The 15975-nt window shown below is 31.5% G+C and overlaps 1 protein-coding gene across 4 annotated transcripts in view; it reads left to right on the forward strand.

Annotated features, from left to right (window-relative positions):
* The window catches only part of PACRG (parkin coregulated), a 610416-nt gene that overhangs the window by 377245 nt on the left and 217196 nt on the right, over nt 1-15975 (forward strand). Inside the window, exon 5 of one of the 4 annotated variants that reach the window (XM_051998082.1) lies at nt 8811-8860. The exons of the other annotated variants lie outside the window; for them this stretch is intronic. Coding sequence (XP_051854042.1) covers nt 8811-8842 — 32 coding nt within the window. The 3' untranslated portion in view covers nt 8843-8860. The remainder of the gene's footprint in view (nt 1-8810; nt 8861-15975) is intronic. 4 annotated transcript variants of the gene reach the window in all.

Below are 15975 nucleotides of genomic sequence, written 5' to 3' on the forward strand. Positions count from 1 at the left end.
ATATTTTTTTAAAAGATGTTTTATGGAAGGAGAGAAACTTTATTTTTTACACAATTTACTTTATATAATAATATTTCCAATTACCATTTTTGATAAAAAGCTATTAACTTTAGTAGGTTGAATCATTTACAAGCCTCTTTGTATCTAACAAATTACCATATTAATACAAAAAAGTGGCAGAGGGTAGTCCTTCTTGGAATAGAATAAAATATTTGTTAGGAAAGTCATTTATTTCCCATATGTCATATATACAGCCATTGATTTAAACATAGTTATAGATTGTACATGCCCATAGACTCAATGACATCTTACATAAAGACTGTGAACTAACAAAAAGAGACTTCCTAGCTTAGCTATTCTGACACCTGAATTTGCCAGGGTATTTAAGAACATCATGCCCACTGTTTTTGCACAATATTCTAGTAGTTTTTGAAAGCTACTTTTCCTAAGAATGTGCAGCTTATTTATTCTATTAATATATGACTTTGTAAGATTTTTCTTAATATTTTAGAAGGAAAGTATAATTTCTTCTTAGTAAAATTGGGGACAATGATTGAGACATCTTAAGCCAACCAGCATGGAAATCACTTATCACTGCAAAATGATTTTAATAGTGATACAGTCAAGATTTCCCAAATAAATATTTTTGGCATCTAATGCTCTTTAACAGGGCATTTGAATTTCTTCTCTGATAGTTAATGTGACAAGCACGCCTGTTAAATGATAGCTTTATTATAAGAAACTTTTCATTATAAAAACTTCTGATAAAAAAGCTAACATTTAAAGAATTAATAATCTTAGATGGTAATTAAAGGATAAATTCTAATTATTGTTTAGTATCTTAGCTACAAATCTTTGACATCTGTAAAGTTAGAATGATTTCAAAGTTAGAAGATTAATATTAATATTTAGTACTTTTGATTTTGGAATAGCTTGATTTAATTGGCTCAAAAGGAAGAGTTCAACTTGTTTCCTACTGTACTTCCCCCATCCCCAAAACTATGTAAAATAAAAATAAGTAAATATTTAGTTCATTTCAACAGTGTTTCCTTTCAATTATTCAGACCACAAATCACTAAAACATTTTGGTGGGGATACAAGGGTGTGCTGGAGCCAATTGGAATTAGCTTTTGAGAACTAATTGTTAAATTTTTAGCAGGAGCATTTACCTCTCATGAAATAAGCAAATGCCAGACATTGGGGCTTGATTTATTGTTTTGTGAACTTTCTATCAAAGGAAAGCCTTAATATAGATTGTATTTAAAAAGTGTATAATAGATATATCTGGAAGAGGTAAAAAGTCAGTTGTTAAACAGTTATCGTCATACCTCTGGTGAGGTATAATGGAAAGAGCGTAGGACTTGAACTAAGGATTCAAAACCTAGCTCCTCTCTTTAATTTCTAATGTGAACATATATAAATCACATAACTTCTCTAACCTCTGCTTCCTTATCTTTAAAATAAATAAAACCTAATATTATCTAGCCCATAGAAGTGTTTTATAAAGAAATTTGCTTTATAAATCTTAACATGCCGCATAAATGTGAAATGTTATATGGTAAGACAATGGATTCTTTAAAAAAAATCTTATAAGGATTGTACTAATTACACATACTATCTTAATGGGCAATTAAGTGGCACAGTGGATTAGAGTGCTGGACCTGGAATAGGGGAAAATTCTCTTTCTGAGTTCAAATCAAGTCTCAGACTCTTAGAAATTATGTGATCCTAGGCAAGTCATTTAATACCAGTTAAGTGTTTGACTCAGTTCTCAATTGTAAAATGAGCTGTAGAAGGAAAGGGCAAACATTTCAGTAACTTTGCCTAGAAAGCCTTAAATGGGGTCACAAAGAGTCATATGGGACTAAAATCACAAATATTAATATGTTGATTATTTATATAATATTGCAATTTTGTTAAGCATGAACTTAAATTTAAATATGGAAAGTATAAAATAAAGCTCCATAGAAATTGGTATCTAGGTATTCATTAAACTTTTAATTATTTAATGAAATGTATTTCCAGTCTTTAACTTCATGTCTTATTAAAATATATTCTAAAGCTTAGAGAAATGTTTTGTCAATTATGATTGACATATGCATCAATTATGCATACATTCTTAACCTTTTATTTTTTCATAAGTATTTATAATATGCTGATATATGTTGATGTAATTTTTATTGTTTTATTTTAAATCATGTATATTTCATTTTATATGATTTATGTATTATAGCAATATATAAAATAACAATAATGGCCAGTTGATTATACTGCTTTAACTCAAACATTATAATTAAAAAGAAAAGAAGAAAACAATACCTTCTCTAATTTTCTTCATTTTGTGATTTATAATAAGGCTCAGCCCTTCAACAATACCTAATTAGGTATCTCATTACAATGTCTTAGACAAGTCATTCAGTTTGATTTATTTCATCAGCCAATGTTTATAGCTGGAATAATGTTCTACCTAAATTAGCAGCTTTGTTTCAAGTTGTTGTTTTTACTGCCAAATCTGAAAACATGTATGAAAAATTCCCAAATATAAAATTATTTTACTTATCTATTTTTTATATTTTTGTCATTTTCTCTAAGGCTGGGCATAATTTCTTTCCAATCTGTTTGGATACATCTCTACAACACACATTGAATAGTGCAATTTAATCAAATATCCAGACTTTCTGATATTGTAATCTATTTTCATTTCTGTTCAAATCATTAGACCATTTTTAATCAACTGGTTAATGATTTGTGAGCCTTGGGATACATAAGTTAAAAAGTCCATCTGAACAACATTTTTGGTAGATAGCATTTTCTATACTATTACATGTGTAAGATTAGAAGAAGTATCTTCAAAAATGTTGGTTTTGGACATATTTTGAAAACTTTTTATGTTGAATAAAACTATATTTACTAACAATTTTTTTTTTCATTTTTTCAATGGTTTTGGTACATGTTCAGACCTTGAATGTAATAAAACTTGATATGAACAGAATACTTTATTTTAAAATGTATCAAATTTAACCATTAAAACCACCGTTCATCATGAATACTAGCTTGTCCTCTGTGTAAGAAGAAAATTATGCTGATGATATTATTTTCTGCACAGTTCACATTGTCAGCAGGACTTTAGGTTGAAACAATTCAAGACAATTGCAAGAAATGCACTTTAGAAAGAACAGGTCATTCTATTGTCCATTGAAAGTTCTGAATTAATTGTAACTTTGAAGGAAAAATACCTACTATTCACTTTGAAACCTTGGTGAAGATGAACTACTACTGGTAATGATCAAGACAAAGGTCACTCTGTTTAAATTATTGGCCCTAGATAGCCCCATCTTAAATATCCAGTTAGCTCAAAGAGAACAAAAGAGAAACATAAAAGGAACAGAGAAGACAAATGAATGTGATTAGAAGTTCAGAGGCATTTTCACTGTGTTGCACAGATGGAATAGAATCATAAGAACTATATAAATTTTGAAATATCTTATAGAAATGTGCCTTTTCAAAAATAGAGAATGCTCAAAGGATCAAGAGCCTTGTGTTTTACTTAGAAAATCTAATGCAAAAATCACTGAATAATGAAAGACCAAAAGTATAAGTGAATTAATATCTATAATAATAGATACTGGATATCTATAATCGTAGAGAATAGTATTTATATAGTGCTTTAAGGTTCAGAAAGTCCTTTACATGTTATCTCAATTGACCCTCACAACTTTGTGTGGTAAGTGCTCATCATAGTCTGATTAGTATTAGTCTCATTATACAGATGAGGAAACTGAGGCTAAGGTACTAAATGACTTGCCCCAAGTTAAGCAGCTGTTAAGTGTCTGAGGCAGGATTATGAACTCGAGTTGTCCTTGCTCCAATTCTAGCACACAACCTAACTTCTATATAACTACTTTAAAAATTAAAGAACATTTGACATGAAAGATCAGTCACCATTCTGTCATTGAACATTTATTAAGTGCTTACTGCATGCCTGGTACTGTACCAAGCACAAAAATGTAAAAAAGTGGTCCTTGTCCCAAAAAGTATATAGTCTACTAGAGGAGACAGCATGTAAATAACCAGGTGTATACAAGACATCTTCAGAGTAAATGGAGGAAAAAGAAAGCATTAGTAATTTAGGCTAATCAAGAAAGGACCTGAGAGGTCATCTATTCCAGCCTCCCTCCTATAGAATAAAGGAATCAACATGTAAATAAGTACATATAAGATGAATATTGAATAAAGAAACATAATCTGGAAAGAAAACAGAATTAGCAGATGGGCATAATCAAAAAGAGACTCAAGGACATCTAATATGATTTTCCTCCAAACATAAAAAAAAATATCTTCCACATTTCTGGGCCTTGTCATCTACAAAATAAAATTTTGGACTTTATAATTTCTAAATTCCATTTTGTTCTGTCACTTTGATCCTGTGATCCTCTGACCTTGACAAGCCAAAACATGAAGCCTCAGCTTGAATACCTCCATTGAAGAGGAATGCATTACCTAAAAAGCCAGCCTATCATATTTTAATGGATCTAGTTGTCAGAAAGTTCTCCTTGTTTTGAGTGAAAATATTTCTCTCTTGAATTTTCATGCATTGATCCTTATTCTGCCCTATGAAATTATACATCATTATACATCCCTCATGGTTCCATATTATAAAATTTCAAGTTTTATAAAACATCTATCATGCTCCATCCTCATTTCTTCTCTAGACTAACAATCTGCCCTTCAATTACATCGTCTTATGTTCTGATACCCTGCAATGAACATGCTTGACCAATTTTTTAAGCCTTCTATTCTACTTCAAATTATTCCAATATCCTCAGGAGGAGTACTTAGTAGCATCCATACTAAAAATTAAAGGAAGTCATGTAAGAAGGAATGAAATGCCACCCTGAATATATATAGTAATTAGGCAATAATGATAATAGAGCTAAATGCTTTAGAGGCAAGCAAAAGTTGATAAGGAATTGAAACAACCCTTCCCCATGGGACAGAAACATTACCACTGCCAATCTATAAGAGATAGTAGCTATCAGTTACTTGTACAAGCTTAGTCTTAAATCACTTCACTTCTACAAACATCAAAAATCCAGAGGGACCTTTTAATCAAATACTTCTGAAACACTTGCTAGTTTTCCCCACTATAGCCATAACTATTCATTTCATAGAATTTACTACTATGAATATTTTGACATGAAATAGTTAATTGCTCTTTATTTTTTATGATTTATTTTATATTTGACATTCATATAGACATAGTAGAAAGCCAAGTTATATAATGCTACATAAAAAAGAATTATATATACAACAAATAAATGGATAAGCACAGTTGAAACAGAGAAATAAATTACAAATAGATGGAATTAAAAATTAAAAATATATACATGTGTACATATATTCAAATACATAAAAATGAAAACATACATTTTGTGTATGTATATATTTTTATTATACATATATATTTGTATATGATATGTTATTACATTGTCTTGTGAAAGACTACAGGTTTGACCATGAAAATAGAATACCAAAATTACAAGAACCATATTAATTTAATTAAACAAACAGTCATTAAATTCCTTATAGCCTCAGGGAAAACTAGTAATTAAAGATAAGGACAGAGTGGATAAAAACTGCATCCAATATCTAGGAATTGGAAATTAAAGACATAGCTAAAGGTCCAAAGTCTTGAGGAATAATCAGGAGTGAAGAAAAGCTCATATAACTGAAGGGTCAGGTTAAGGCAATAGATCAAAAATTACAGGATTCATTAACAAAGCAACAATGAAAACAAGAAGGAAAAATGAATTTGATAGCATTTTGAAGATTGATTTAAAGGATTGTAGGAGTCTGGTAGACTGGGGGTGAGGAGAGGGGAAAAGATTACTAAAATACAAATAAAACTTGAGGTTGTATGATTCTGAGCAAGTCATAAACTCTCTATGCTCTAGGCGGAAGAGTTTCCAGTGCAAATTGATAGGAAGAATTTCCTCATCTAGAAGTTCTTTATGCCATTGAAATCACAGACCTAATCCTTCCTCCTAGTTCAAAGATCTACAACTCTGATGCATTGTCTAAAAATTGTGCTTGTGTCTTTCCAGTTTACATATCAAGTTACTACTCAGATGGAGGGAAATGTTGTTATTGTTGAATTATGTGTATGTGTGTGCGCCTCCCTAGTTTATACTCCAAATTATTATTCAGATATTCTGTTGCCAGAGTTGTGTAATAGCAGGATTTAAGACTTATTGATAATGCTATCTTTTAAAGTTAGGATAAACTTTTGAATCACCCAAAAAAGTAGCTGAAAAATCAAATGCAATGTAAATAAAAAATTTTGTTGTCCAGTCCTATATAAAGTCAAGACTTTGTAGACTTTTGTTTGATTTATAGCATAAAATCCTATTATCAGTACAACCTTAGTGGCATCCAGTATAGTATGTAGCACATACTAGATACTTAATGAAAATTTATTGCATTGAATATCAGATGATTTAGTAATATCTTGATTTGGTTTTCTATTTCTTTGTTCATTATTATAATTTTGAATAGCATAAATGTCCAAGAAACAAAATTCAATGATAAATTTCTAATCTTAATCCTTGATTAAAAAATTATATTGTAGCTAGAAATCTTTATACACTCAGTCAAAAATTCTCAAATGTTTTTAATTCTTCTGTCTCCCTGGTTCTCCATGTCTTTTAAAAGCCAGTTATTTCTCATCTCCATCCTTTCCTTTCTATTTCCACTTCCACTGCTGTAGTCAAAGCCTCAGGAAGAATTTCACACCTAGATTACTGCAAGTCTCTTAATTGGTCTTCATGCAACAAAAAAATTATGGTGTACCATCTTGTGCTGGAAAGCCACACTGCAATTCTAGGAGCACATAATTGATAATGCCTAATTTTGTAACTAATCCAAAACAATTCAGATTAAAATCTTGATGATAATGGGGAGAAGTGAAATGTTGGCTCACCTTTCTTCTTCACATGATGACTTGTATGTAATCTGGTAGTATTACCTTACTTACATTTCCACATATTTAGGAAAAATACATGAAAACATCAAAACAGTGTTTCCTTTTCCCTACTTGAAATTTCCTATTTTTATTTAAAATTTCAAGTGCTACTTTATTGACTAAGTCATAGATCTAAAAATATACAAAAATTTTAAATAATTGCATTAATCTTTAGTAGATAATAGATAAAGTAACATGGTTCCCTGACATTCTCCATGATGTTGGGGAAATTACTTAATTGATTAAATAAAAAGAAAGAGCTAGGAACTGTTGTCTCAGCAGCTAAGTGGCATAGTGGATAGGGAATCAAGAGAATTTGAGTTCATATCCTTCCTACATCACTAACTAACTATGTTACCCTTGACAAGGGTTCTTGTAACTCAAGCTCAGTTTACCTCAAATCCCTCAATTGTAATATGGATTGTTATGAGAACCAAATAAAATATTTGTAAACAGCTTAGAACAATGCTTGATGCTCTTAAATGCTTGCCTCCTTCCTTCTCCATACTTTAACAATAATGTCCTAGAAATAAAATGAATGATTAATTAAAATGAAATCATTAACTAAAATAATGATTAATCATTATAAGGAAGCCAAAGAATAATATCATCTTTATAAAGATTGTGACAAAATTATAAAATTAAATGTTTCCCTGATACTTGTAACATTCACACACACACAAAAAAAAAAAAAAAATTCATTGGTGAAATTGTAAAAAGCTGCTTCTGAAGTAGTCATGGAAAAAAGTTCCATAAAGGCAAAGGTATAAAGAATTAGGAAGGCATCAAGAAAACTAAAAAATGAGAATGAGTAAAGTATATATTCAATGACATCACATTCTATTGCTATAGATGCTTCTGGGGTTGAAAAACTTTGCAGGCTGGGAAGAACTAGGTTTTCTTGCCAAGTGTGAGTCATCAGCAACTCTGAAGGTCAAAATCTCTTCAAACTCACATGTCATCCTATAGGTTGGAGAATAGTTTTTAACTTTGTTCTGACTTGATACTATTAGCTGTGAAATTGTAGGGCCTTGATCACAAAATATCTTACAAAGGCAGAATAACATGGCAGTGCAGAAATCCCTAATTGCATTTCTTTATCATCTTCTATACAATGTATCAAAGAAAGGATAATATTGCTATGGCAATATTTTGATGTTCATCTTCTTGGACTTGATGTTTTATATGGAACCATTTAAGTGAGGTGCAGAAAATAAAGGACAACATGGGCTACTGAATTTGGCACATAGCAGACAATCAGGAGATATGGCTTCTGTTTTTGACTCTGTCCTTGGCATGTTGTCTGATCTTCAGTAAATCACTTAGAGAAGTACTAGAAATCATGAAAAAATTCATGTTTCTTGTGTACTTGACTAGCATGTTCTTACAATGACTTAATAACACATTTTTACTAATCTTACTAAAAATTGTGTATACCTTTTAGTTAGTTTTTTTTATAGTCAAACAATCTGTTGTTCTTCCTTTAACTACTGACTTAAAACCTCATTGAGTCATCCAAAAGAATGAATTTAGCACTAACTTTTTATAGAAAGTAGTCAGAATCTTCTGTAATGACTAGGGCATTACAAAGCACTTTATAAAGGATTTAAAATGCTTTGTAGTAAGAAACCACTCTCCATATGTCAGTTATTATTAAATAATTTCTAGTTATTATAATGGAAATAGATCCTAAGAAATAGTGTCTGTATACACAAGTACTCCATCTATATGCACATACAACATTTCTACTACAAATGATATTCAACCTTTTCTCCCTTATTCCTTCTAGTCCTGACTATCTCCCTTCATTTCAATACCTGAGCCTTCTGCTAACATCTGGTGAGCATGGACTGGGAAGTAAGAAACTATAAATACATATTTCTGCCACCTGCTAAATTTTTTATTATGTTTAAGTCACTGTGTCCTCCCTGAATCTCAATTTCCTCATCTATAACATGAGGATAACAAACACTCATGCTACCTCTCTCACATCATCCTCATGTAGCAAAAGCATTTTTTATACCTTAAAATGTTATAGGAATGTGAGTTATCATTTATAATCCTCTGTCTCTTCTGGGTTTCATGATCATCTTGTACACAGTGGACAAATCCAAAACACTTTTTTTCACCACTCTGATTATAAAGTAATTATTAATAGTAAATTATTTTAGTGCATAAATACCAGGCATTCCTTTCTTATGGTTAGACATTTATGTAAATAGAAATCTATATCTCCAGCTAAACCATCCAGAATAAAAATAATAATCAATTTTCATGTTTAATAACTGCATCAACTTTTGAATAGTTAGGAAGTTTTCTGTTCTGTTCTGCTTTTAAAGTACCTAATTGTGCTAGAGCTTTATCCCGCTCCTGTAAGACATCCATTCCTAGTCAGTGTCAGAGAATTATTAACTGTCTTGATATTTCACTAGTATAGAAATTCTTCCACTTTTCTAGTCTTTAATGCATTACCTGTTTTTCTTTGACATGATCTATGAGGTTTCATTCAGAATTTTGCTCTTGCACTTTTCTATTTTTATTCTAACCATATTAACCAAATTTCTTCCAAAAGAAATCTGCTTGTCCATACAAGTATAACAACTTTTATATAGTAAGGGTCAGAATTATCAAGATACATAGAGGAAGACACATTCAGAGTTAGGGAGTGGCATTGAGAAGACTGTCAAGGACACAGCAGAAGCTATTAATTGAAATATAATATTTAGAAAAATATTTATTGATATATTTTGTTTTTACATCATCTTCATATCTGAATATGTTCCTTCCTCCTCCCCTGTCCAGCAAGCCATTTCTTGTAACAAAATATTTAAAAAGCAGGGAGGAAGGCAAATCAAAGCCAGCCATGTGCATGATTTTCAACACAAGTCCTCCCTTTATCCTGAACTACATACTAGTTCTCAGAAAAAAAGCAGCATGAAATACACACACACACACACACACACACACACTCCTACCCCTCACTACCACCATTACCACCAAATTATATACTATAGAAAACAACAAATATAAAATCTGGAAGACAACAGTATACATGTTTACACATTACGAATGTGCCCAGGGTCTCTAATCTGCCTAGCCCTGCCAATGTTTCATCCAGCTCCTCCTCCATTCTTTCATCTCATAGTCTTCTTTGTAAATCTCCAGAACAGATTTTGTCTAAGCAACACTAGCAGCGTTCATTGAGCCTTCCTTAAATAGACTGCTTATATCATCTTCAAGAAAGTATCAATGAAATCAGTCAGTCTCACCTCAATAGCCAAGTATGATGTGCTGTACAGTAATGTCATTCCAGTATTTGGAGTTAGAGAATCTGTATTCAAATGTTAGCTTTTTAAGTACGCATTATTTATATTAACTTGGTCAAATCATTGAATTTAACTAGGTGCAAATTTCCTCACTTGTAAAATAATGGTAATGGAACTAAGGTCTTCTCTAGATATAAGCTGACAATATTTAATGAAAGCCTCTCAAGACAGCCTTCAACTTGGCAGGGCCTTACAGGCTGTGAGACATTTGGACCTACCTCTATCTCCTTTGATCTCACTATAATAACAATATTTCTTCTTGAAAAATTTCTGAATAAATTTTTTACAAATTCATAGCTTAATATATGTCACTCTATTTTACTTATGCCAAGTATTTTCATAAGAGGAAATAATTCTTCCCTACTCTCAAACCCCAATTTATTATTTTTTTCTAAGCCTAATTTTCAGTCATTTGAATGACCCAATAAATGACTGCTGATCCTAGAGTGAAGATTTGATTTTAATTTCATCCTCAGACATTTACTAGAGGAATGATCCTGGGCAAGCCCCTTAATTTTCCTCTGTTTCCTCAACTGTAAAAATGTAACAGTAATTACTTTTCAGGGTTGTTGTGAAGATCAAATGAAAAATATTTTTTAAAGTGTTTAGCTCAATGCCTGGCACATGATAAAAGCTATGTAAATGCTTACTACTTTTCCTTCCCCCTTTTCCTTAATGCAAGAAATACTTTGACATGCTTATTGTTGTCGAAGAAAAGTTTTAAATTAAAATGATTAAGTGACCTTTATAGTTGTTCTTTTGCTGATTTGATTAATCAACTATAGTTACTTTGCAGTTAAAATTTAACCCACTTAAACACTATATATTACACAGGTGCAGAAGAAATGATGTTGGCTTTGGAAATTGTGTTTGAAATTATATAAAATTAACAATTAGCCATCCAAGCTTAAGAGCTCTTTCACAATAATATTATTTTTTCCAAGTTAAGGGGCAAAGATTTATTATTCTTGAGTCACAATAATGTTAACAGAAGCTTTTGAAAATTGTAGTATATGTATTGTAATGACATGCAGTATCTCTTTAGGACATTTGCCTGAGACTAGTTCATGATACACTATGAGTTTATATAGAATGAAGAAAATGGATGTAGAAAGAGATACTTGTTGACCCAAATTCCCTTATTCTCTTATCCATTTGAGTGGATCTACTCAATAACATATAATCAATATAAGTATGTGTGTGTATATATATATATATATATATACATATATTATATACACATATATTATATAATGTCTCTCCAAATTCAGATAGATTATTCTTTAGATTATAAACATACAATCTGTAACCATATCCATATTCAAGACTTTAAAAAATAGTATAGGATCCGCTAGAATATGGATTCTGTTAAATAATATCTATAAGTGTTTATGGACCTGTGATTTCAGTGTTAAAGAAACTTTCCAATACATTAAGTCACTCTATACACACACGTTTATTATAGGAGTCTATGTGTATTTACATATATGCATATGTGTACACACACACTTTTCTATATATCTTTTCTACATAATCTTAGAGAATAATCCAAGGTACAGAGAAATTAAGTTACTGTCCCAAGGTTATCCTCACTCTTCCTTTCTAATAATATGCCTTTGAAAAGCAAAGGTAAGCGCCACACCATAATGAGCTCATCATGATAGGATTTAGTGAAGGAATGATTATTAAACTAGGAATTGTAAGAAAACCTAAACTATTAGCCTCATGATCATAATTATAATTGTCATGATTATAATTTTGTCTAAAAGTCTTCCAGAAAATAAACAGAAAATACCACTTATAAAAGTTGGGTTCCAATTGTGCCTCAACTAATATAATCACAGAAAGCCCAAACATCCAAATTGAAATTGTCTTTGTCAGTCAGTATGGTAAACTAAAAAAAATTAGATGGGTCTTTTTATAGCCTTACTAAAAGGTTTAAGTGAATCTTAATTAATTAGAAAGGATCATAGACTAAGAAATACATTGTGACTAGAAGAATCAGAGACAGTCCTTTAACTATACCGTCCATCACTCAAACAGAACTTTCTTTCCAACTTCTTTCCTTCAGATACAGAAGTTCTAGTTTCTCCTGGTATGTTTGAAAGATACAGGGAATAAACTAGAAGATAAAGAATTATCTCCTTTAAAAGCTCAAGATGGTACCATGTCAAATGACATTGATTTAAAGGATACAGACATGAATTTTTACAAATTAAATTAATTTAGTTGAGAATTATCCATCATTTTCTTCCCCAGTACCTTTAATTTTATTAAATATTGTTAGAGTAAACTGGCAAGGCCTAATGGGCTGGCTATTGAAGTTTCACAGTAGGAAAGAAAGAAAATTCATGACACAGGTAGAGGATTTGACATTACAAAACAGGGAATTTCACAAATGGGGTAGTTGGGTAAACTATCTTATTTCATAATAAATGTTTTTTTCATAGTGTTCAAAAAAATAATACAAAACTAGGTTGTGATTATTAGTATCAATACTTAATGCTTATCTCAACAAATTTCCTTGAATAGAAAGACCATACATCAAAGATTTTAAAATTAGAATGATATAAAAGCTGAGTCTTAAATGAGTGACCAAAGAGTAGGAGAATTGCTGAGATGGAAATGGAGCACAAATGATCCTAAAATTCAGTTTGGGGTCTTATCAGTAACTGATTACATAACATTATGTGCAACTACCATGATTTAGGGATAAATGAAAGGGAATAGAAGTTATTTACTGGGAGAACCTTGACTGCTAAGGATTTGGTGTATTGCTAGGTGAAAATATAATTTGACCTCTCACCAAACTATCGGACATGATTTGTCAAGTGCTTTCATATACTTCAATGAAAGATCAGTTAACAGAAGCCTTATCACATTGCTTTTCCTTTAAATTTGCCTTTGAGGGTATTTACTTTGCTGTAAAAATAGCCATGATAGTTTCTCTTATGAGATGTGATCATGTATTCTCTATTCAAGTATAAATAAGAAGAAACATTTGAAGAGTAGGAAACTCTATAATCTTGCCCATTCACACTAATGACATCTATTAAAATAAAGGGGATTGGGGAATAAAAGGAGGAATACAACAATTTATTTTTCTTGTAAAAATTTATACCTAAATCCTTTAAAAAAAAAAATAGATATCATTTGATTTGATGTTATTTTGGCCTGAGTTTCATAATCATTTCATTTGAGAGTTTGAAGGAAAAAAAACTGGTTAAATAATTCAGAGAGAGTAATTTATTTTCTATACATCTTGTCACTTATTATGTATGTTTGTAAACAAATATGTTCAATTTTCTTAGGAGACATATGGTTTCAAACTTGTTAGACTTAATAAGGTAGCATAAGTTATATGGTAACAGCCTCTATGTACTGTACTCTTTTAATGATTTAATGCTTCAAGGACTGCTCCCCACCAAGGGCAGAGCCCAATACTTATCTCCTTCATGAAGAAAAGTAACTTTTGAAAGCAAGATCATATTACCTCCCCAGACAACCCAGACTAATTTCCAGGCTGTTTCAAGGTCATCAGAATACAGCAGCTTGCTTTCCTTCACATAGAAAAAAAAAGTATTAAAAAATGAAGCTTGCTCTTCATCTTAGCTACCAGGTACTAAGGCATCATCCAAGTCTGGTTCAGGGTCTATTGAGACCTATCTTACTCAAGTCTATGAACTCTGCTGCAGGGAATGGGGAAGATAATTATTGTCTCCTGATAGACCCATGGATATAACTATCAAATATTAATACAAAATAAAGCATCCTTTTGCCTACAATGGGTCTCTTCTAAGAAAGAAAGCCTATTGTTATTTAATACTGAGCATGGACTTTCCTGACTCGCTGAAAAAGGAAATGTCGACATTTTCCTCCAAACTAACCAATATATATAAAATAGCAGCTAGTATAAAACTATGGAAGCACAAAGAGAGATAAAACACAAACCCTAATTTTAAGGAAATCATAATCTGATGCAGGGGACAAATAACTGATAAAAAGGAGAACTGTTCAATTGGAAAGATAGTAAAAAGAAATAGTGAGATTAGGGTGAAGGACGATTTACATGAGGAGGTTATGGATTCAATTAGAGACATGAATTTGAAGGGTCAATAGAACATACAGGTGAAGATGTTCAGAAGATAGTTGGAAGTGAGAGACTGTTACTCTGGAGAGAAGCTATTCTGTATGACCTATATGTAGCCTAAGAGGGAGGGAGGGCTCATTCATAACAGTTTTTTCTTACATCCATGGATAGGCTTATCTTGTGACAAAAGAGGGAACAGACCTAATTTATGTTGTAAATCTTATATATGTATGTTGATATGTTTGTATTTTATACTCACTTAGGGATCTACAGTAGCAGTATATTAAAGGTGGCAAGGGAGAGCTTTCATAAAAATAAATGCAGGGTTATATAAAAAAATCACTCCTGTGCATTTCTTTCCAACTTAAGTGAAAAAGCACTAATAGGAGAAAGACAGAAGATGTTTGCCATGTGCACCAAAACAGACTTTGTGTATTTTCTCAGTGTCCATTTTTCTTAATCATGTATCCTGATTCTTTATATTTTGACTCATATTTCTAATGAAATTACTAGCAGTATTTTTTTTAATATATTATCACCTCTAAAAGGAGTCATATTAATCATGCCTGCTGCTAGTTTTCTCCCTGGATTTTTCAGTGATCTGACGCAAAACAGATTCTTTGGGGTGTCTTCAGGTGTCCCTTATTGAAAGGGGAAATGTATTTCTTGCCTATTTTATAGGCCTAATATGAGAATCTGAAATTGTCTGTAAAGAATGCTGAGTTTTCTAGAGAAAAACATTGGTAGGTGGCAGTGAAAAGAAAATAACAAATATTATGGGGAGATTTGTGTGAATTTTGATAATAACAAAGCAGAAGGTAAAGAACAAGAATGCATATACACAGTGAGAAAGACTAATTTGTTAATCATTTGAGGCTCAATATTTAACTCTTTTCAGTATGCATTTTGGCATGTTTACTTGATTACAGAAAAATAAAGATTAATATTCACACCTGGACTCCCAACTGGATTGGATATATCATTCTACTTGTTTTTCTAAATTCTACAATTGCCTTATGCCTAAAGTAGAATTTAAGCAACCATAAGGCCCATCTACCAACAAGTATCTTGTTGCTAATCTGTTTCAGTACCATTATTAGTACTATTCAAACAGAGATCCGTTAAAGTATGAATGCATTAGCTGTGAGGGATAACACATTAAACCATTAACAACGAGAATGTAGCGTACACAGATGAGTTTTCATCAGATTTGTTATCTGTCACTTTGCAGAAAGCTCATGGCTGAGATAATGGAACCCAGGACAAGTACACATGAAGGGGAGGAAAGATGAGGGAAAGACCCAAAGAGTGGGGTATTGTCCAGATCCCCCACATAAGGGGGTAGCTGTGGTTGTTGTGTGCTATAGGCAGCCAGAGAACAGCACAGAGGTGATGATAACCTGGGCAGAGGAAGGGAGATGAGAGAGGGAAAAGGAAAAAGGTAACTAATAGAAATAATGAAAAGAGGTAAGAAGTACTAAAAACATTTTTATTCACTTAAAAACTTTGCCCATGGCTTTTCCTAACTACAGATATAT

The sequence above is a fragment of the Antechinus flavipes genome, chromosome 4 (assembly GCF_016432865.1).
Source record: "Antechinus flavipes isolate AdamAnt ecotype Samford, QLD, Australia chromosome 4, AdamAnt_v2, whole genome shotgun sequence".
In the NCBI taxonomy this organism is placed as follows: Eukaryota; Metazoa; Chordata; class Mammalia; order Dasyuromorphia; family Dasyuridae; genus Antechinus; species Antechinus flavipes.